Raw genomic sequence first — 23,573 nt, forward strand, 5'->3', positions numbered from 1 at the left:
TCCTGGGAGCTGGGGCTCACCCATCTGTGGGCCCACCTTCCCAATGAAGACATATCCGGCTGCTGCCTGCCTGGTTTCTTCCTCGTGCTCTACATACCTGCCCGCATGCGATATCTTTTCTTTAGGTTCTAGTGCAGTTACTCAAATTATGCCTGGTGAAAATTTGTCATCACACCTGCTCTGATCCCCCAGAGGGGCCTGATACTCGGCTGCAGTCCTGCACAAGTGGTAGGTAAGGAGAAAATCTCCTTCCTCTCCATCTCTACTTGCCTTGAACGGTTGTGAGGCAGGAACATGTCTCTCCTCAATTATCATAATGTAATAGTGATTTCTTTTTCTAGTGGTACACTGCCATAACTGAAAATGTTTCTGGTATTCAAAGACCTGTAGCACAATCTTTGCAATATCTTCAAAGGCAGCACTCATTTATTGTTTGAATGTGAATTTGATTTTTCCCCCAACAATTTTCTCATTAACTAAGGACAGTTGGTGATCAAACCAGGTGTTTTCCACTTTGTAGCAAAACCAAGACAGGATCACAAAGTAGTAACACACTGCAATTTTTTCTCCCCCATAAACGTGAGAATAATTCCAAGAGGTATCCCAGAGATGTTCTCAACAAGGACAGCATTGCTGGAAAATTATAGCCTTCTAAACTGACATATTTGAAGGGTTACAGTCACTTGGATTTGCAGTTTTATATTCACCTTCCTGTAAAGATAAAACAATTGACCTTTCATTATTGAGAGTTTCTTGAAGCTATGATGAGCTGTGGGGAGCCAGCCATCCTTACATTTCCCTGGGATTCTCCTTGTTACTGGTGGAGATGTCTCCTTAAATATTATACTATTGTCTTAAACTTAGGTAAATCAAAGGGCTCCACGTGCTAAAGAAAGGTGAGCCTCTTTTCCTTCTTTTGCCTCCTTCTACCAGAGAAGAGGCTGACATGGTCGGGAGTCTTGGACTATACTCCTATAACTCAGACAGAAAAGTATCTTTAAGTAGGAATATTATTCTGACAGAGAGGAATCAGCCAGAGAATTATTCTAAAATTGCATAAGATTGGTCCCTCAATTTTCTGTCCATGGTATGCTGAAGGTCATGTCTATTTTATTATACTGAATGTGGAATATCTGGGAATTATCTGATACCTGATTCTGACAGTTTTAACCCTTGACATCTGAATCCACCTTAAACTGAAGGTAATCTGCCTGACCTGCTTGGTGTATCTTATATGATTTCTGTAAAGTTAGAAACTGAGGACATGCACTCAGACAATGCAAAGTCAGCAGTTGATGTGGAGCCAGGCTTAGCCCTCTGCCTTTGAGGGTCAGCTTTTCCTTGTCACAACCAAAAAGAGATGAACCTTAAAGTTCTGATTCCCATATTCAAGGTCTCAATGAGTTTGGGCCCAGATAGCTCAGATTATATTAAACAAATTTACCTCCTTCTAAAATCTGCCCCACTATGATGGATATCTTTAATACCTTGGTTGTGGTTTCAAAAGCTAAAAAAATTTTGCTCCACTACAGTCTCACTCTTATATAGGTCACATAATCCACTTATTTGCATGTCCAATGGACCATATCTAATAATGTAATTTATCTTTGGGGAAAAGAATGTGTTTCTTAATGTGTACAGTATCTTTTATAGCATTTCAGGAAAGTTAACACAAGAAGTGCTTTAAGCTTATTGTGATGATGGTGGAGTAACAAAGTGGAGAAGCCGATGGTGTAATACATTGTGCCAGAGAAATTCCTTCTTTGGTGTATATTCTAGAAACTGGAGTTCTCATATAGACTAATCTTGGATTTTAAAGCTCTGCATGAAAGAGAAGAAGCTAAATCCATATCTTACCTCCTTTCAACTTCTCCAAAACCTGGAATGCCAAAGTTCTGATGACCTGATATATACTTAGTGTTATATAAACATTAAAAAGACTTAATTTTTGTTATTTGCAATATCCTCTTTTTCTAACCACAAAATAACACATATACATTCATAAAAATGGAAAATACAGATAGGTAAAATATGAAAATAAAAATTTTATGTAAAAATTATGTAAGCATCACTAACATGTTACTATAAATAATTCTGCATGTATTTTTGCTTTAATTTTACAAAGCAGATCATACTCTAAATATGATTTTATAATCTGATTTTAAAATTTATATATCATGAAGGGAAAATACACTTTTAATTAAAAATTGTTGAAGTAAGAGACCCTTCCTTCCTCATAGTGCCTCCTTATCTCTCAGGTGAGAAAAACTCTGATGCAATTGTGTAACTAAAATAATTCACATTTAGGCAGCATCAGAGCCAGGCCTATAACTAAAACCTCTTAAATCTTGGGTAACTACTTTATGCATTTTACAAGTGTCCTTTCTTACTTTTCATATGCTATAACTAAATCCAGAGTGATTAACTGGTATTAGAGAACATGGGAAATTCTTATCTTCCTCTTATGTTCTTTAGCTTGGCTAAATGTTTGCTGGAAAACAGTTGGTAGGATCAATGAACACAGAATTTATTGAAAATATTTTATAGAAATAATTTGTACATTTTGTGACAGGTTTTCAAACTTTAAAGTTTCAAATTGAGATCTCTCTGCAGGAACAACAGGATTTGAGGCATTGAATCTCAGTAACATCTCAAACTGCCATAAATCTCTAAAAAGTTATCTAACTCAGTGTCAACAGAAACATGATTAAATCTAAGTAAGAATTTCCTTTCAGGTTTGTGACTTCAAAAAACCATTTATGCTGAAGAAATTTGAGTTAAAGACTCTAAAAAAGAGTCAATGAGTCTTATCAATCACAATCAATTTTGTTTGCTAAATTTAGTACTAGAATGACATTATCTGTACATTCTTTGTATAAAAACATCTAGCAGAGCAATTTTTGGGGGTTTTGTGATATCAAGAGGTTTTTGGAATTTTAGGAAAGTTCCACCCACAATAAAAACCAACGTTCTCTTATTGCTGATTAATTCTATCAGATGGGTCAGAATCGATGCTTCTTTGAATACATGCAAATTATCCTTCATTTAAAGTTTCTGTTTTGTCTTTCTTCCTTTGTTTCATTTGTTTCTCATTTCTCTTATTCTTCTCATTTTCTTCTTTATTCCCATTCTTCATTCCCATTGTGTTTGTGGGTACCCAAAATAAAAATCTTAAGGATATCATTTATTTTTTTTCAGTTTTTCTTTGCTACAGGAGATACTGAAGTCAGTGAGTATATTCAGATTATACAAATGTCATTCACTGACATAGATATTTTATGTTGTTAAAAAAAAAAAAGCCTGGTTATTTGGAGAGAGATTCAGATAATTTCTGAAAGTGATCTATTTTCTCAAATGGAAATAGTGATTACAAATGATGAGAAAAAGAACTGCATTTATTTGGCAACATGATCATAAACTTGCTTACCGAATTTATCCTATGAATCTGGATAATAAATTCCAGTGACAAACATTTAATTTTTAAATATCATAACTTCCTTTAGCTCTTTTTTTTTGTTAGCTTAAAATTCCAGATAAACTTACTTGTTCTTATGCTCACAACTGTCTATCTTATCCAAAGGATGAAATGCAGGAGATGCATTTGATGGAAGCTTCTTGACCTGCTTATATATTTATTATTATTATTATTATTATTATTATACTTTAAGTTCTAGGGTACATGTGCATAATGTGCAGGTTTGTTACGTATGTATACTTGTGCCATGTTGGTGTACTGCTTATATTTTAAGAGCACAGGAAACACATGTTTCTGGTGCTTTCTACTTGTCAGCATTTCTTAACCAATGGAACAGAAATGTCCAGAACTACAAAGTTCAAACTTTGCATGTGGCAAGAACTTTATGTGATCAGACTGAATGTAAATAATGTTGAGAAATGACAAAAATATAAGCAATGGATTTCTAAGCAGACAATGTCATTGCCATGACATGGTCCTATCAGGTGCATACAGAAACTGAGCTCTATGCATGTGCCAGACAAAAACCAAAGAGCTTTGGTTTTAATTACAGTGCATTACTCTTATTGCCCTCAACAGGTCCTGATGTGACCATGTAAATGCAATTATTTAGTTTCTTCCTCATGGCTGAAGTGTTGGGCCAGAGATTTTCCTCTTAGAACATAATCTATGAAATGGGGCCTGCTAAGGAAAGCTGCTTAATGTAACCAGCTCCTTCTAAATCATATTCTCCTAAAGCACACTGGAATAATACAGTTCATTGGGCCAACGTTTTCTAACATGGCTTCCCTCCATCTCATTTAGATAGTCCACAGCTGAGTAACCTGTTAGAAAATTGTGCCCAGGAGAGGGCAAAGCCAGTGATCCACATCTCAGATTCTGGCTGATGACGGTTCAGTGTGATGTGGGATCAGAATTGCAGATAATGAGAAATAACCAGAATCTTTTCTCCTTGCCTCAGCTCATGAAGGATGTGTCCATCAGTTCATTCTTTTGACACTTGGAAAGAAGTGGAAGGTGGCTTCAGATTTGGCCAGATTACATTCAGAGAAGAACAAAACATATGGCCAATAATACTGTAAGACCAATGGTGTGCTTTCTGAGATGGTGAATGCCTATAGAATCTGTCAGTATGACTGTATTTTTTTTGTGTGTGTGGTAAAGTGCACATAACATAAAATTTACTGTTTTAACCATTTCAAAGTGTACAATTCAGTGGCATTTAGTATATTCACGACATCATGTAACAGTTACTACCGTGCTGCTCCAGAGTGTTTTCATTACCCAAAAAGGAAATCTCACACCATCAAGCAGTCATTCCCCATTCTCCCCTCTCACATCCCCTAGCAATCAATAATCTGTTTTCTGGCTCTACAGGCTTGCTTATTCTGGATATTTCATATAAGTGGAATCGTACAATACGTGTCCTTTTGTGTCTGTCTTCTTTCACTCAGCATAATGTTTTCAAAGTTTACCTGTGTTGTAGCATGCACCTTCATTCCTTTCTATGGCTGAATAATATTCCGTGGTGTAGAGAGAGCACACTTTGTTTATCCGTTCATCAGTTGATGGACACTTGGGATGTTTCCACTTTGGCTGTTGTGATTAATGCTGCTATGAGACCATATGTATATGCTTTTTTACTTAAATGATTTGCTGATTTGTGTTTGTGGGTACCCAAGACCTAGCAGGAAGTTTGGTGGGGCTGGGTTTGAAGTTGCAAACTGAGCAGAAAACTAGAGCCAGAAGCCATGTCAGTTCGAGAGGTTCTGGGGAAGATGATGAATGATGGTAAAGGCAGTGAGAAGAAAATCACATTAGCGGCCGGGCGCGGTGGCTCAAGCCTGTAATCCCAGCACTTTGGGAGGCCGAGACGGGCGGATCACGAGGTCAGGAGATCGAGACCATCCTGGCTAACCCGGTGAAACCCCGTCTCTACTAAAAAATACAAAAAAACTAGCCGGGTGAGGTGGCGGGCGCCTGTAGTCCCAGCTACTCAGGAGGCTGAGGCAGGAGAATGGCGTAAACCTGGGAGGCGGAGCTTGCAGTGAGCTGAGATCCGGCCACTGTACTCCAGCCTGGGCGACAGAGCGAGACTCCGTCTCAAAAAAAAAAAAAAAAAAAAAAAGAAAATCACATTAGCGTCAAGAGCCCTTGGATTCTCATCTTGGTTCCACCACCAGCAGGCTGTGTGAGTGATTTGGGTAAATCATTTCACCTTCCTGGGCCTTCATGTTCTCTCTTTAAAACGAGACAGCAGAACTCACTAACATTTCTTCTAGCTCCAGGAGTCAATGCCTGCCACAGGCTGTGCAAACACCCTGTATTTTTTGTCACCTAACACACCCTTTTCCACCATCACAGCTGCTGTCACTCACACTGTAAACAGTAGAGGTACTCTTTTTCTATATGTTCTGTACTCAAGGTTTGGGCATAACCATTTCCTATGAACTGGAAGTATGAAGAGGGTCAAGGCCTGGCATCATTGAAATGTGGCAGTCGCAAGCAGGGCCCAAAATAACACAGCTCAAAATATGAAAGCAATGTCTCTGTAACCAAGAAACTGAAATAAGTGCTCGAGGTTGAGATTTTATCAGCCACAAATATCATACAAGAAATGGGTTCCATCAAATGTTTGGTACTTCCAATGTTACTATTTACAGATAACTAGCAACTTTTGGGGTGTAGGTGGGTGGTTCATTCAGCATTAAAGACGATTGGTAGTCCAAGTCCAAGATTTCCCTCTCCTTGCACTAAGGCAAGAAAACATTAGTGATTTGTGAAGTTTCTTCTTTTGTAAAATGGAAATGGTACTGGGTAATCTCAGCTTGTTCTAAATAGAAATCAGGTACACTCCTGAATGTACCATTCAGGTGGGGTACGTTGCGGGGAGGGTGTCGTGGGTCAAATATGAGACTATTTACCCTTCCCTTTCTGTTTATTTCTCCTTGACAATGAAAGAATAAGATCTGAATATGTGACCCTGGGCAAGTCAGTTACCTTCTCAATATCATTTTCCTGCTCTGTAAAATAAGAAGGTTACCTATTTTTGAAAACATCTATTTTTGCCTTTTGATAAAGCCGCTTACCTAAATTTATTTATGGCTGGCTGTGTTGCAACAGGGTTGAGGGATTAAGAAAAAAGACAACATCCAACTTTAATTTTACTTTTAGGAGTGAGACGCTAAGGACGTTGACAGACAGACAATCAGAGATGATAATGTCTAAAATTCAAAATATAATAACAACATTATCCATGAGTGGAGATAAGATATTCAAAAGATGTAATCATATAAAGTAAGGAGCTTAGGCAATTAGAACACAGATTCCCTGTACAAATTGCTTTGTGACCACAGTTAACGTATTATTAATATTATTTTTTGAGACAGTCTCGCTCTGTTGCCCAGGCTGGAGTGCAGTGTTATGATCTCAGCTCACTGCAACCTCTGCCTCCTGGGTTCAGCAATTCTCATGCCTCAGCCTCCCGAGTAGCTAGGACTACAGGCACGCACCACCATGCCCAGCTAATTTTTGTATTTTTACTAGTGATGAGGTTTCACCATGTTGGGCAGGCTGGTCTCAAACTCCAGACCTCAAGTGATCCACCCGCCTCAGCCTCCCAAAGTGTTGGGATTACAGGCATGAGCCACCATGCCCAGCCAACTTATTATTTATTCATTCAGGCTGGGCGCGGTGGCTCACGCCTGTAATCCCAGCGCTTTGGGAGGCCGAGGCAGGTGGATCATGAGGTCAGGAGATTGAGACCATCCTGGCTAACACGGTGAAACCCTATCTCTACTAAAAATACAAAAAAAAAAAAAAAAAAAAAAAAAAAAAAAAAAAAAAAAAAAAAAAAAAATTAGCCGTGCGTGGTGGCAGGTGCCTGTAGTCCCAGCTACTCAGGAGGTTGAGGCAGGAGAATGGAGTGAACCCAGGAGGCAGAGCTTGCAGTGAGCCGAGATCGCGCCACTGCACTCCAGCCTGGGCGACAGAGCAAGACTCCGTCTCAAAAAAATAATAATAAAAAAAATTTATTCATTCAAAAATATTTGTTTTCATCTCTATATAATTAAATCTGTGACAGGTGAAGATTACCCTTCAACTGAAGCAGGCTCTGCATTTCATTGTCATCCAAATCAGCAAATAAAACTTTGCTTCCCTGACAACCCTGTTCACAATGTAAACTGAAAAGCCAGCAGGAACCTACTCTGTTTCCCCACAAAAGGACTGACAAAGTCCACAGCTCAGAAGCATCCATTTTTTACCTAATTTTATGAAATGGATTATAGTTTCCTAGGGACTGAAAATTAATCTGCCACATTTATTTAAGTGGGTTCTTGCCCAGCCCATATTTTCACCCTTTAATGGTAATGAAGCTAAAATTTCTTTCCAGTCACTTTGCATATCATTTCCTTTCTCTTTAATTCTCTTTCAAGTGCGATGATTGATAGATTCTTCTTCAGCAGTCACTTACTTTGGTAGATGATTTTCTTTTTCCTTTGAAGTCGATTTTGAAAGGAGCTCTGTGTGATGAGCTAATTAGCACAAACACACAGAGTATATAACCTTAATTAGGCATGATTATAGGTTCAACGTAATGGGATGTCCTGAAACTGCACACTATGCAAATATTAGACTTTTCATTCTTCCCATTACATCCGAAACCGTCAAGCAAAGGATGTTTTGCAGTAGGTACCACAGTCAATGCCAGGTGCAAATCTTTCAATAAAAAGTTGATCTTTTTTTGGTGTACTAGTTGGGTAAAGGATAATTGGAGGAAGTTTAGGGAAAAAAAGGTTCAAAAATCTGAAAAGTTGAATTAAGTTCAGAATGAGCTGTACCAACTGAGGAATTTTACAATTAAGTAAACAACCCAGTTACTCTTCAAACTCTACCCCATTTGGAATTCTGAAGATACTTCACCATAGGCACCACTGTGAATTATGCAAATCTTGAGAGATCTTTCAAACCCAGTAACCACTAAGAGTACTACAAAACCAATCTGGGGTTTACTCAAGCTATTAGGATATAAGAAGATAGTGAGTATAAATGAAATCACAGTGAATCCCCGAGTCCTAATTTTAGCCGATTATTTTCGTTTCCTTTACCACCAACCCCCCCCACTTTTTTTTCTTTCATAATTGGAGTGGTAAAAATAATTAGCAAATTGACTTTCCCCTTCCTAACCTGAAATGAAAATATCCAAGGATGTCTACCCTTAGGTATTTGAATATTCGGCCACTGAATAATTGGGAGCTTATAATACACAATTCTTACATTATGTGTAGAGTTGTGAGGTTTTAGACTCAATCAGGTAAAAAATAATAAGCTGTTTGGTTCCAGATACTCATGGAAATACTGACAGGGCAGAAATTAAATATGTGAGTATTAGAATAATTAGTATCTGATTGTAATCTAAAATACCATCTATTCAGTAGAAATGATAATGAAAGAGGATCTATATAACAGCTGAAATTTAAATTCCATAGCTTTCTCTGTGTTGAATGTGTAAGCTAATTTTTCCTGAGAACATGGTATATTATAGGCACAGTGTTCAATAACTTCTTGGTATAGGCTCAATGAATCATCACAATAATGATATAAGATAGTTCCTGTAAATTACCCATATTTTACAGATGAGGAAGCTGAGGATCAGAGAAGTTAAAAAATGTCATCCAAGATCACATATCCGGAAGCAGCAGAGCCAGGACTTGAACTCATGTCTGTCTGATTCCGGCCATGCTTTTAATCACTCTGCTGGGCTCATTAGTGCCTATCAGGCCTATGATTGTGTGCTTATTGATTAGCACTTTCCCCAGAGCTGGAAACGAGATGCTGGAGAAATAAAAACGCTTGAGATCTAAACTGAAATGCAGAAATTCTCTATTATCTATTAGGTACAAAGGAGGCCTTGATTAGGTGCTTTGTGTGTGTTGAGGATGTAAGTGCTGTGGAAATAGAATTTGGAGGAAGACAGAATTGCACATGATTGACTATAATAAATACAAACCTATATGATACAACATGTTATTACTGTACATAAGATAACTGGGGAAAAATAAGTACTGAATGGGAATGAGAAGACGAAGATTTCAATCCAGTTTTTGCCACATACCAAATGTAACACTGGATCGATGAGGGTCTCAACAGGAAACACAGGGTTCAAATAAGAGATTCAATGAAAGAACTACTTTGAGAAATATTAAAAAGCATCAGGAGTGGAGGTTGGTAATGCACCCAAACACTAACAACAGTGGAAGCTGACAGCACCCCTAGGATAGAAAGGACCAGGGGAGGTAAGAGTGAGAACTGGCATCATAGAACAGGGGCCACCAAACAGGAACTATACTTGTGGAGAGGTACTGTTACTACCAGATACATGGCCCTGAATCTGGAAGAGGGCAGGGAAGAAAGACCTGGACTTCCACCTTGTACTTTCTGATCTGCTGGGAACTTCCAATGCTAAGCCCTCAGAAGACACCCTGACAGGGAACTAAGGAGAGACGTTGTCTACAGGGGTCTGTCCCAGGTGGAGCTTGGATCTGAGGAAAGCAGATGGAGAATCACCTTCAGCAAGTCACTTTTCCTCTCTACATTTCAGTTTGCTCATCTATGGTTTATTGCCTACCATATTATTAATAATATAAATAGTTGGCCTTATAATTTTTACTTCCTTTTTTTTTTTGAAAAACCTCAAATTTACAAAGAATTTGTAAGAATAGTACCATGAACACACACGTATTCTTCACCTAGATTCACCAATTGTTAACATTTCATCACTGTTGTTTAATTCTTTTTACCTTTCTCTGCTAACACAGGTGCATATTTTTGCTGAACCATCTGAGAGTACTTGCTGACATTCTGACACTTAAACCTCGAATACCTGAGTATTATCTATAAACAAGGATGGTTCCCTACATAACCCCAGTACAATGATCACATTCAGGAAATTTAACATTAAGGCAATGCTATTATGAAATATAGGCTATATTCAAATTTCCCCCAGTGTCTCAGTAATCTGCTTTGTATTATTTTTTTCAAGCAAGAATCCTACATTAAATTCTGTTGTCATGTCTCTATTTTCTCCTTCAATCTAGAGTGGTTTTCCAGGCTTTTCTCTTTTTAATCTTTTGTGATACTAACATTTTTGAAGAATCTAGGCTAGTTATTTTGCAGAATATGGATTTGTCTGATTATTTCTTCATGCTTAGATTCAGTTAAAACAATTTTGGCAATAACTACACAAAGTTGTTGTGTCCTTCTCAGTGTATTGTATCTGGAGGTACCTATGTCAAAACACTCCATCACGGTAATCTTCAGTTGGGATCACTTGGTTAAGGCAGTATCTGCTAGATTTATCAATTATCTTTTCCCTATTATAATTATCAAGTAATCTGTGGGGTGGTATATGTGAATATATCTTCTCACCAAGATTCTTTTACCCAGTTTTTTTTTTTTTAACAACCATTTGAATTTTCTTGCTATGACAGAATTAGTTTCATAAAAGCATAATTAAGGTATCTAGTAAGATGTCTTTGAAGGTTCTAATTACAACCCTCATCTCTTCTTAGGTTAAACTGCTTTCATTCATTTACCACTCATTTAACAAATGTTTAGAGAATGCTCCTTTTGTGACTTGGCCTGTGACATTTTCATCAGTGGCTTCACAGTTGCCTAAACTAATGTCTCTTCCTGTGCTCCATAATCCTATTGGCAACTGCTTTCCATGGATGCCATAAACTCAACATACCCAAATGAAAGCTGTCATTTCACTTTCTTACCTGCTCTTCCTGTTATTTATTCCAGTAAATTGCACCTCTGTCTTCTCAGTGACCCTATATAATTAGAAAGGACTATTTATTGAGTGACATTCTGTTACAATAGGCCTTATATACATGTTACATGCATTATCTCATTTAATCCTTTCAATAATCTTGAGAAGAAGATGCCATTATCTGGAGGACATTGGGCTTTGAGCCCCAGGTAAACAGTAAGCAAGTCCTCTTGCTAGGAGGCAAATCCAGTTATCTTGGACTTCAAAATCTTTGCTTTAGCATAGTGATAAAGAGTATCACCGGCTTCAAATCCTGTCTCTGCCACTTCCTACAGGTTATTGGATAAGTCACCTTAACTTTCAATGCCTTGGTTTCCTTCTTTATGAAATGGGAAAAATGATAACTCTTGTCTTGTAGGGTTGTTCTGAGACTTGAAAGAAGCAAAACTTGCTGGGTGCAGTGGCTCACGCCTGTAATCCCAGCACTTTGGGAGGCCGAGGCGGGTAGATCACCTGAGGTCAGGAATTCGAGACTAGCCTGGTCAACATGGCGAAACCCTGTCTCTACTAAAATAATACAAAAAATTAGCTGGGTGTGGTGGCGGGTGCCTGTAATCTCAGCTACTTGGGAGGCTGAGGCAGGAGAATCGCTCGAACCCAGGAGGCAGACGTTGCAGTGAGCCAAGATTGCACCATTGCACTCCAGCCTGGGCAACAAGAGCGAAACTCTGTTCCCCAAAAAAACGAAAAGAAAGAAAGAAAACTTAACATTTGAACAATTTCTGCAGCACCACAGTACTTTTCAAACTGTAATTTTGGTGTCATTCATTCTAAACTTCTCCCTGCACTCACTGATTGTGGACTAATCCCGTAGGGACCTTGTCTTCACCGCTGTCATTACCTTAGTTTAGACCACGGGTTGGCAAACCATGGCCCACAGGCCAAATCCAGACTTCACCTATTTTTGTAAATAAAGTTTTATTGGAATGCACACACACCCATTTGTTTACATATAATATATGGCTTCTTTCATTCTAAAATGACATAGTTGAGTAGTGGCAACAGAGACCATATGGTTGGCAAATCATAATGTATTTACTATTTTACCCCCTACAGAAAGCTTTCCAAATCCTGGTGCCTGGCGTATTCCAATAGTCTTCTTCCCAGTTTTCCTGGTTACATTTCTCCCTGAACCCATCCTCCCCATCCCTAAAATTTCCCCCAAATGTGAACTCAGTCATACCAATTTGCTCCATATGTTTCATTGGTCCTTGCTGCTAAGAGGATCAGCTTGTACCTTCTGCTCATCCCCAGACAAGCTTTGTCCTCTGACCATAATGAGCTCTTCATACCATTTCCAGCTTTAGCCCATGCTGTTCTTCTTGTCTGAATATCCACCCTTTTCCCTGTTCTCAATAATAAGTTCAGGCTTTTCTTCCTCTGAGAAGCCCTTTCTGATTTCCACAGGCTGAACCACTGGCTTCTGCTCCTCTACATAATACTTCAATTCCAGCATTGATCTCACTCTATCATGATCATGGGTTTAGCTATCTGTCCTTGCCACTGCTGTGTGTTCCTCTTGAAGGCAGGAACATTTGTTTTTCACTTTTTAGAAAACCTCCGGTGCCCAGTCTGGGATTAGTAAGTGCCCATTAGGTTGCTATTGCTAGTTGGTATTTGAGCTGTGGCTTGAAGATTTCTATAAGGTGTAGTGGAGTATAGAAAACAGGCAGGTCAGAAGGGGCTTCCTGGAGGAGGTGACAGCTGAGCTAAGTCCTGGAAGATGAGAAGGAGTATAAAATAAGATAATAGGAGAAAAAAGGCAGTAGGAACAGCATGGGTAAAAGTGATGAGGCCTGAAAGAGGCATGCGGAAGGAAAGACAAATGCAGGAAAGGGGAATGGGAGGGAATGCTGGGGGACAGGTCAAAGAGGGAAGCATGTGGTGAGTATTCTGCAGAGCCTCCTCTGCTGTGCTGAGGTGTGGACAATGGGAAACCATGGACAGACTGGAGTAGGCAAATGCCATATTCCCTGTTGCAACTGTCTGTTTGCATGTCAGCCTTCTAGAAGCCCCTTAAGGTATCAGCTATGTTTTTGTTTTGTCATCATTCAATCCTAAGTGCACACAACTCCTGGCATATTACAGGCTCCCTATAAATGTTTCTTTCTTTATTAAAATGTATGAAAATTCTCCAGATTTAAGAAAGGTCCTCAATGTTTCAAACTCTTTTTGTTAGATCGTTGGTCCTCTCTACAGCGGTCACAAATTTAAGGACTCTGGTTATATTTAACCTTCACTTTTGAATTTTCTGCTTGAAAAACTTGTATTAGAAAAAAAAAAGTCTATCCTTTTATGGAAGGCTCTAATCTCTTGAATCATGTGGATTGGCTTTTCTTTGGACCTTCTTTAACTCTGTTTTGTCTCTGTTGAGTTAAGGCTTTTAAGAACATCTGAATTCTTTCCTTCTGCAAAACCAGAGGCAGCTTTTTTTTCTGCCTGTTTTCAGTTTATTTCTTGTGATTTTGGTATTTTCTCTTAACCAAATGCTAAATGGAATTAGGAGAAATACACTTATTTGTAAAGCATGTCAAGGAACGATTAGAAGGATGGTGCTTCACAGATAGAATACAGTTTTTATTAATGATGCCTGCAGACAAATCCTGCCATTAGCCCAAGGGATCAGAAAGTTAGCAGCCTAGCAGTTTTGGAGATGTCAACGAAATGAATTGGACTGGATGGTTAAGGATGCCCAGGAGATTGAATAAAATTAGGAGGACCCTTGTACTCCAGGAAATTCTCCAAATCTCCACTTAGTTGTCCAGATCCTCAAAGTGAACATGAAGCTTCAGTTTCAAATTGAATACATTTTCCATCCATGGATTGGCTTGTTTTGTTCAGTTGAGTGCTTGAGGTTGTCTTTTCGACGTAACAGCTAAACCCACGGCTTCCTTTCTCGTAAAACCAAAACAAAAAGGCTTTCTATTCAAGTGCCTTCTGTGTGTGCACATGTGTAATACATACCTGGGATCAAAGCTATCTATATAAAGTCCTTGATTCTGTGTGGGTTCAAACACATTTCAAAGCTTCAGGATCCTGAAAGGTTTCGCTCTACTTCCTGAAGACCTGAACACCGCTCCCATAAAGCCATGGCTTGCCTTGGATTTCAGCGGCACAAGGCTCGGCTGAACCTGGCTACCAGGACCCGGCCCTACACTCTCCTGTTTTCTCTTCTCTTCATCCCTGTCTTCTCCGAAGGTGAGTGAGACTTTTGGAGTATGAAGATGGAGGAGGTGTTTCTCCCACCTGGGTTTCATTTCTTTCAGCAGTCAAGGGCAGTGATTTACAGCAAAGCCAGAAGTTAAAGGTAAAACTCCAATCTGGCTTGGCTGGCTCTGTATTCCAGGGTCAGCAGGGAACAGTTGGGCGGCAGCAAATAAGCAAAGAGATAGCTCAGAACAGAGTGCCAGGTATTTAGTAGGGGCTTCATGAATGCATGTGAGTTGGTTTAGGAGAGAGACACAGGCAATTTCAGACCCTTCTATGAGACTGGAAGTAATTTAAGAGGGAAAGGATATCCATAGTCCTGAATACATTTGAGCTGGGTTTCAGGATGAGCTCACAAGTTTCTTTCTTTCTTTCTTTCTTTTTTTTTTTTAATTAATTTAAGCAAATCCTGGGAAGAGTTTCTTTGCCATACAATTCAAGGTTTTAAGGTCCTCGGATTCATATGCTTTATAAACGAATTAGCCAGCTTGTTTAAAATGTAGGGAAATCATGGGAAGAATGCCTTCTTTACTTAATTCAAGGTTTTAAGGTTCTCTTAATCAATTCTACAAGCTAATTAGCCAATTATTTAAAAATAAAAGCTTGAAATTGCAAAAACAAAACAAACAAAGAAACAAAAAAACACAAGAAAAAGGAAAGAAAGCAAGCCACCAGTCTGTTTGGCATACAATACTTAATTGTTGCCTGACCTACATGTGGGTTTCAGATGCAGATCCTCAGTTTTCATCTCTTCAGAGACTGACACCAGGTTTGTTACATGGCTTAAAATGATGAGTATTTCCATTGAATCTCAACCTTATCTCTCTCTAGACCTTCTTGGTTAAGAAACCATGTAGTTTGCATGAAGTAGGTGCTCAAAAGATATTTGATGGTTTAATTTTTACTGGAGAAGAAATATTCACATATATTTTCTTATTTTTACATGTTTTAAATATGTAAAGATTAAATAAATGCTCTTAGAAGTATTTAAATTTCCTAAAGTAAATTTATCTCAACCAGTAACCAGGCAGGACCCTCCTATGACAGATACTGGAAAGTTGAGTGTGACCACATTTAGTGGTGATAAGTGTGAGCTTGCTTGGGGAGAGGGCAGGACATTTAGGATTTCTTAAGCTTAGAGTCAATACAATAAAGATTATTGAGTGCTCACTTGGGTGGCATATAATCACTGCTCACAGGAGTTCATGAACCACAAGTAAAAGAGTGGAGAGATGTGATTAACTCACGAATAACTTTAATACAGGGCAGAATGTAATGAAGTACTGCAATGGAGTTATCACAGTGCTAAGGATGCTCAGAGGGCATCTCTGATAGGCAGAGGCGAGGGTTAGGGAAGGAAACTATAGTCTAGCTAGCTAGAGCTGCTGGAATAGACATGACAGTGGCTGCTGCCAAACTGTTTTCTCTTCTGAGGACAGATGTCCAGTACAGGTGGCTTGGCGGAAGGGACTAGTGTCTCTAATATAGGATGATTTATAAGCAGGAAAGTGTGTCCTAGAAATTCAGACTGGAGTGATAGATTGGAATTGGATCATGGGGGACTCATTGAATGTTATTTATTTTATTTGTTTTTGCAATTGGTGTTAGTAAAGAGTCAAAGGGATTGAGCAGATGAGTGACATCATGTAACACAAGTTTTGGGTTTCACTTGACCCACTAAACTGACTGGAGAGGGGCCAGATTAGTTACAGGAAAGTAATTTGGCATGCAGCCACTATTTTTGAGTTGATGCAAGCCTCTCTGTATGGAGAGCTTTATCTCCTTTATCCTGTGGGAAAAGAGAAAACAGAGGAGCACGGGAGTGTTCAAGAGAAGGAGAAAGAAAGGGCAGAGAGGCGGCGTGGTGTCAGGGGAAGCCCACAGGAGTTAACAGGAGGGTTGCCTCAACCTAGAGAGGAAACGACCTGGTGCCCTCGGCTCTGTGGCTTCCTTCATCTAACAACATCTTCCACTCTACAACAATGCCAGCGAAGGCGGAGGCTGGTACAGTGCATCAAGACACAGCTACTGCTGGGTGATAGAGGTTCAGGGCAAGCTCAATAAGTTGACATAGGCTTTGAGAGATAAAGCAAGATTCTGTACCTCAGCCTTCAGAATTTCCCCTACCACTCATTTTAGTTCCGGAACTATATAGCTCCTATTGTTCTATCATAACCTTAGAATACCAGAGAAGATACCATCTCATCTAATTCTCTCTTACTATACATGAGAAAAATGAAGGACATGGCGGAAGTGTGACTTGCTCCAAATCACATATTTCATGGGAGAGCCAGGTCTTCTGTTTGTCATATCAGTGTCCTTCCTGTCACAAGCACCTTGAAGAATCTATTTCTCAGTAAGAAAACATCTATATGGAGAGTAGCTGGAAAACAGTTGAGAGATGGAGGGGAGGCTGGGGGTGTGGAGAGGGGAAGGGGTAAGTGATGGATTTGTTGACGGGGGAGAGAAGGCCATGGGGATGAAGCTAGAAGGCAGAAGGGCTTGCCTGGGCTTGGTCGTGAAGGAGCATGAGTTCACTGAGTTCCCTCTGGCTTTTCCATGCTAGCAATGCACGTGGCCCAGCCTGCTGTGGTGCTGGCCAACAGCCGAGGGATCGCCAGCTTTGTGTGTGAGTATGCGTCTCCAGGCAAAGCCACTGAGGTCCGGGTGACAGTGCTTCGGCAGGCTGACAGCCAGGTGACTGAAGTCTGTGCGGCAACGTACATGATGGGGAATGAGTTGACCTTCCTAGATGATTCCATCTGCATGGGCACCTCCAGTGGAAATCAAGTGAACCTCACTATCCAAGGACTGAGGGCTATGGACACAGGACTCTACATCTGCAAGGTGGAGCTCATGTACCCACCACCATACTACATGGGAATAGGCAACGGAACCCAGATTTATGTAATTGGTGAGCAAAGCCATTTCACTGAGTTGACACCTGTTGCATTGCAGTCTTCTATGCATAAAAACAATTTTGTCCCTTAATTTCAGGTTGTTTATTTTTAGGACTGTGGAAATTCTCTTTAAGAGTTCTCTACCACATGGTAGCCTTGCTTATGATGGGTGGCAACCTTCATAGCATTCTGACTATAAAATAAAATGATTGGGGGAAGTTGGGGCACTTGCTCTGGAGTGCTAATCATCATGACGCTTGACCCATGCTTTTGATATGATATGATGTTCCTGGGGAAGTAGTCCCAAATAGCCAAACCTATTGGTGGGCTACCCATGCAATTTAGGGGTGGACCTCAAGGCCTGGAAGCTCTAATGTCCTTTTTCCACCAATGTTGGAGAGTAGAGCCCTAGAGTTTAAAACCGTCTCAGGGAGGCTCTGCTTTGTTTTCTGTTGCAGATCCAGAACCGTGCCCAGATTCTGACTTCCTCCTCTGGATCCTTGCAGCAGTTAGTTCGGGGTTGTTTTTTTATAGCTTTCTCCTCACAGCTGTTTCTTTGAGCAAAATGGTGAGTGTGGTGCTGATGGTGCACCATGTCTGATGGGGATACCTTTAGTGGTATCAACTGCCCAAAAGATGGTGTTGAGTTTAGTGTTCTTGAGATGAGGCAATAAATGAAGAGAAAGAAGGACAGTGGTAAAGAACACACTAGAACCGTAGGCATTGGCATTTGAGGTTTCAGAATGACTAATATTTTAGATGAATTTGTTTGATATTGAATGTTCGTGTGCTTCTGAGCAGGGTTTCAATTTGAGTAACTGTTGCAATAACATGGGGCAGCTGTTTTGCTCTTTGTCTTCATGACAATTGTACTTAAGCTAACAACCCTGAAAACATGAGATTAGGCTGGGCAGAATGCTGCTAGAGAGGACCATCTAGATGGTCTTTATTCTCCTTCTCCATGTCCCTCTTCATCACCTGGAATTCACCTCTTTGTGCCACTCTGGTACCTTCCTTGTCCAAGCTGTAGCTGCTCACATAAAACCTATCCCTATTATCCAGTTTGCTTTACTGGGAAATGAAAGTCCCAGTTTTTATTTATTACAGGTGTTAGTGGTAGAAGAGGTAGAAGTATGGAATCAGGCCTCCTGTCAGGATTTCTTTTTGACAGTCCCTCTCAGACACCTCTGCCTAAGGCTGGCTTTGCCATTACAGACTCACCCTTCTCCCTCCCTCCCTTCTTCTCTTCCTCTGCCATCTTCTCTCCCTTTCTCTCTCTCTCTCTCTCTCTCTCTCTCTCTCTCTTTCTCACTCTCTGTCTCTTATACACATACACAAAGATACACTCTATTCCAACATCCTCCACCCAACCTGAGAGAGATGTCCCTTGCTATAGGTTCAGCAGTGGAGATGAGAAATACAGCTCTCAAACAGGATAACTAAAGCTTATTACCTTATCAAGCTTATTCTCTTGCAGACAAGATCGATCAATTATCATAGGCTTTCTGGGTGTTCTTTGTGAAGCTTTCTCAAAGTCTCTTTCTCCTATCTTCCATTCAAGGCAAATGATTGCCATTTAACATCAAAATCACAGTTATTTATGTAAAATAAATTTTAATAGTTGAATCAAGAAAATCTCCTGAGGTTTATAATTCTGTGTGCTGTGAACATTCATTTTTAACCAGGTAGGGACCCAATATGTGTTGAGTTCTATTATGGTTAGAAGTGGCTTCTGTATTCCTCAGTAGTAATTACTGTTTCTTTTTGTGTTTGACAGCTAAAGAAAAGAAGCCCTCTTACAACAGGGGTCTATGTGAAAATGCCCCCAACAGAGCCAGAATGTGAAAAGCAATTTCAGCCTTATTTTATTCCCATCAATTGAGAAACCATTATGAAGAAGAGAGTCCATATTTCAATTTCCAAGAGCTGAGGCAATTCTAACTTTTTTGCTATCCAGCTATTTTTATTTGTTTGTGCATTTGGGAGGAATTCATCTCTCTTTAATATAAAGTTGGATGCAGAACCCAAATTACGTGTACTACAATTTAAAGCAAAGGAGCAGAAAGACAGAGCTGGGATGTTTCTGTCACATCAGCTCCATTTTTAGTGAAAGCATCACTTGGGAATAATATGGGGATGCAGCATTATGATGTGGGTCAAGGAATTAAGGAATGGCACAGTCCAAAGAAAGAAAAGGCAGGGAAAGAGAGAGAGGACTATATTGTACACATCTTGTATTTATGTATGAGACGTTTATAGCCGAAATGATCTTTTCAAGTTAAATTTTATGCCTTTTATTTCTGAAACAAATGTATAATTACATCAAGGCTTCAAAAATACTCACATGGCTATGTTTTAGCCAGTGATGCTAAAGGTTGTATTGCATATATATATTTTAATTTGATAGTATTGTGCAAGGAGCCACATATGTTTTTGTGTATTTGTTTATGGTTTGAATATAAACACTATATGGCAGTGTCTTTCCACCATGGGTCCCAGAGAAGTTTTGTGGAGGAGCTCAGGACACTAATACACCAGGTAGAACACAAGGTCATTTGCTAACTGGCTTGGAAACTGGATAAGGTCATAGCAGTGCTTGATTGCACGGAATTGTGCTGAGTTGGTGTTGACATGTGCTTTGGGGCTTTTACACCAGTTCCTTTCAATGGTTTGCAAGGAAGCCACAGCTGGTGGTATCTGAGTTGACTTGACAGAACACTGTCTTGAAGACAATGGCTTACTCCAGGAAACCCATAGGTATGACCTTCTAAGAAGCTCCAATTCGATGGGTCCAATTCTTACAAATATGTGGTTAATGCCATGGACAAAAGAAGGCAGCAGGTGGCAAAATGGGGTACATGAAGGTTTCTAAAAATTAACACTGCTGGTGTTTTTAACTCAATATTTTCCATGAAAATGCAACAACATGTATAATATTTTTAATTAAATAAAAATCTGTGGTGGTCATTTTCCGGAGTTGTCTTTATCATCCTTGCATTTGAGTATTGTGTTTAAATTTTTGATTCATTCATTCAGTAGCTGTGGAGTCTCCAATATTTGAAATACTGGAAACAAATTGAAAAATCACAGAAGGACAAATAATGCTTCATGAGTCAGGTTTGCACCAGCCCATTACCTGCAAGTAATTCTTGGAAGGTATCCATCCTCTTTCCTTTTGATTTCTTCACCACTATTTGGGATATAACGTGGGTTAACACGGACATAGCAGTCCTTTATAAATCAATCAGCATGCTGTTTAACACAGATTCTTCACCTCCTCTTTCTTACCCCTTGCTTTCTCAGCTCAACTCTCACAGGCATTACAGTTGTCATAGCAACTCCAATGTTGGCAACCAAGTCCCTTGCAGCCATTTTGATCTGCCTTCCTGACAAATAGAGCTTTTCCTTGTGGCTTCCAAATGAACTATTTTGCAAATGTGGGGAAAACACACACCTGTGGTCCTATGTTGCTGTTAGCTGGCACACCTGGGCCTGGCACACTAAGCCCTCTGTGATTCTTGCTTAACCAATGTATAGTCTCAGCACGTTTGGTTTCCACTTAAGGTTTCCTATTTTTGACCTCCACATCCTGTTATTGTCTTTTGCAATGATTCTCAATGTGGTCAGGGACCACCTGTAACCGAATCCACTGGGTCACTTACTAAAAACACCGATTCACACTTATTCCCAGATGCGTTGAATCAGAATCTTTGAGTGGTGGGGCCAGGAGTTTGTATTTCCAAAAATCTTCCCAGTGCTTCTTATACCCATCAAGTTTTGAGAATCACTGCTTAGGCAACTCTGTGTCTCTTCCTCTGTCTCTCCCCCTTGCTCATTCTCTTGCTTGCTCTTGCTCTCTTTCTCTCTCTCTCTCTCTTTCTTTCCCCAGCAAGTACTAACAAACACACAAGACAGCACACAGTAAGCATTTCATAAGGGGTTGTTAAATAAAAATGAATAGGTCTTTCAAAGTAAGGTAATGATTATTACCTAGAATGAGCTCCTTTTCTGTGGAAGACTGTGCTTCTTGCTCTCTAGGCCTTTGGATGGTAGCCATGAAGAAAAACACCAATCAGGAACCTCAGTGGATAGTATATCATTTCTACTCCTCTAAACATCTTTAGAGAGATTACCCTTTTTCATAGTTGATAGGCAGATCTAAGTGACAGAGAGTGCCTTACACAAGTCATGCCCTCCAGGTATCTTTCAGACACCCTTAATAATGGACTACTTTATATAAGCTTAATATTTCCTCTGCTATTGCCTAAAATTCTACCATTTGTTGTAAACTGAGGTAAGCCTTGCCCCCTCCGTTCAGTCTCAATCTTATAAAAATAAAATACCCTTTAGCTCAAAAAAGCTTCCCCTATGGCAGAAGAATTGTACAAGAAAGACTATGATGTGCTGAAAGACTTTCTCCCGCTGAAAGGGGAGAAAGCAAACATGAGGATAAGGGAGTGCATCTGGGCACCAAATGAAAGCCTCTGCTAATCCCCATGTCATTTATGAGAGAAGATCCTATGTCTACAGTACTCAGAGAGGTGAACTGTCCCCAAATCAGAGGACCAACCATCACATGGGATTCCAGCCTTCATCACCATCTGCATTTCTGGGATCAGGGTCCTCCTGGGGCAGCTCCAAGCCCAAATAATCCATGAACTTAAATGGGGCTTGGACTACCATGCAGGGGGAGCCTGGGCACTGCAACCCTCCTCCTTGGAACCACTTGTCCCTGGCAGGAATGTGGATGACAAGGGAGCCGGATAGAGTGCCCAGGGGCTACAGATTCAGCTCCTCCTCCAACATGGCTCCTAGCAGATGCCTCTGCTCATGTCTCTTTCTTCAGCGTGGTACTTGCATTCCTGCTACTTCCCATTTCCTCATTTCTCACCTCCAAATATTATAATCCTTCATTCTCACACCCATCAAGACTAATCCCAAATTTTGCCTCCACCATCAGATTTGCTGACACTTTAAGCTCATGTGGATTTCTCCCCTTTTGTTTCATAACTATACGTGGTTTCATCTCTAATAATTTCAAGCATGCATATCTTTTCTGCCTAGTTAGATCAGGAACTTCTCCAAGACAGGGATATCACAACTTTAGGCACACAGTAGATGCTCAAATAAATGGATTGATGAGTTGGAGAACTAGGACCTCCAGGACCATTTTCCATACAGAACCCATCAGTGTTTTCTTAGGCAGTCCCAGCTTAATCTCTATCCTATTTGATCAGCAGAACTTTGTGCAGGTCTACTCATATTTTGTCTTAAACCTTAAAGACTCTGGACTGTGAGCTACAGCTGCCTACTGTGTCTCATTCATTCTACTTTTATCTTAATCCACTCTTACTTCCAATCTTTTTCTTTCTTTAGTGAATTCTTATTTTTATTCTTTTTCTCTTTTGAATTGTTGGTTGTTGCCAAAATTGACTATATTTTTATACCCAGTCTGAGCCTTCTTCCATATCCCCAGTTAATAGAGAGTTTGTTCAACGTAGTTGGGACTGAGCTTGTGAAATGTTGATGTCACTGTGTTGTTAACTAGAGCAAAGCCAGTTGAGAAGTTCAAGACTTTATAAATTAAGTTATTTTTTTGGGAGGTCTCAAAGCAAAGGAGAACATGGCTTTCTCTGGAAAGTTATTCCCATTGCCTCACTTGTTGTTTGCACCTGGTTAGAGCCATGACTCAGGCTCTGTAGAGACCTTGTTTTATTTCATATAGATATATTTTTTTCTCATCTCAGGTCAATTTTTTCTGTTCAGTCCAGAAACATGACACACCCTATTGGTAAAAAGGGAGGAAAAGTTTATTCTTTCCTCTTTCATGTTTCCTTGCCTTCATGCTGGGATAGGGACTCGAAGTAAGTTTGCCAGATTCAACCAAAAAACCCCACAAAAACAAGTAAACAGTCTGCCCTGTATTTTATCTGACAACGCTATCAGCAGGAAAGCTTATGCTTCTAAGGCAGTGTGAGTAAAAAGTGTACTGGAGACTGGGTACAGTGGCTCACACCTGTAATCCCAGCACTTTAGGAGCTGAGGTGGGCAAATCACTTGAGGTCAGGAGTTCGAGACCAGCCTGGCCAATATGGTGAAACCCTGTCTCTACTAAAAATACAAAAATTAACCAGATACAGTGGCGGGTGCCTGTAGT

At 39.9% G+C, this 23,573-nt stretch overlaps 1 protein-coding gene across 2 annotated transcripts; it reads left to right on the plus strand.

The window, feature by feature from the left end:
• The first annotated feature begins 13,734 nt into the window (after positions 1 to 13,734).
• Positions 13,735 to 20,387, plus strand: CTLA4 (cytotoxic T-lymphocyte associated protein 4). Of its 2 annotated transcripts, XM_010352634.2 has the most exons (4): positions 13,739 to 14,507; positions 17,083 to 17,430; positions 17,875 to 17,984; positions 19,194 to 20,387. In XM_010352634.2, the coding sequence occupies exons 1-4, from the start codon at positions 14,399 to 14,401 to the stop codon at positions 19,296 to 19,298; spliced, it is 672 nt and encodes a 223-aa protein (XP_010350936.1). In that variant the 5' UTR covers positions 13,739 to 14,398; the 3' UTR covers positions 19,299 to 20,387. The 2 variants fall into 2 exon arrangements, with proteins under 2 accessions (XP_010350938.1, XP_010350936.1); XM_010352636.2 differs by lacking the exon at positions 17,875 to 17,984 and having other exon boundaries at positions 13,735 to 14,507.
• The last annotated feature ends 3,186 nt before the right edge of the window (positions 20,388 to 23,573 follow it).

The sequence above is a fragment of the Rhinopithecus roxellana genome, chromosome 14, assembly GCF_007565055.1.
Source record: "Rhinopithecus roxellana isolate Shanxi Qingling chromosome 14, ASM756505v1, whole genome shotgun sequence".
Lineage (NCBI taxonomy): Eukaryota > Metazoa > Chordata > Mammalia > Primates > Cercopithecidae > Rhinopithecus > Rhinopithecus roxellana.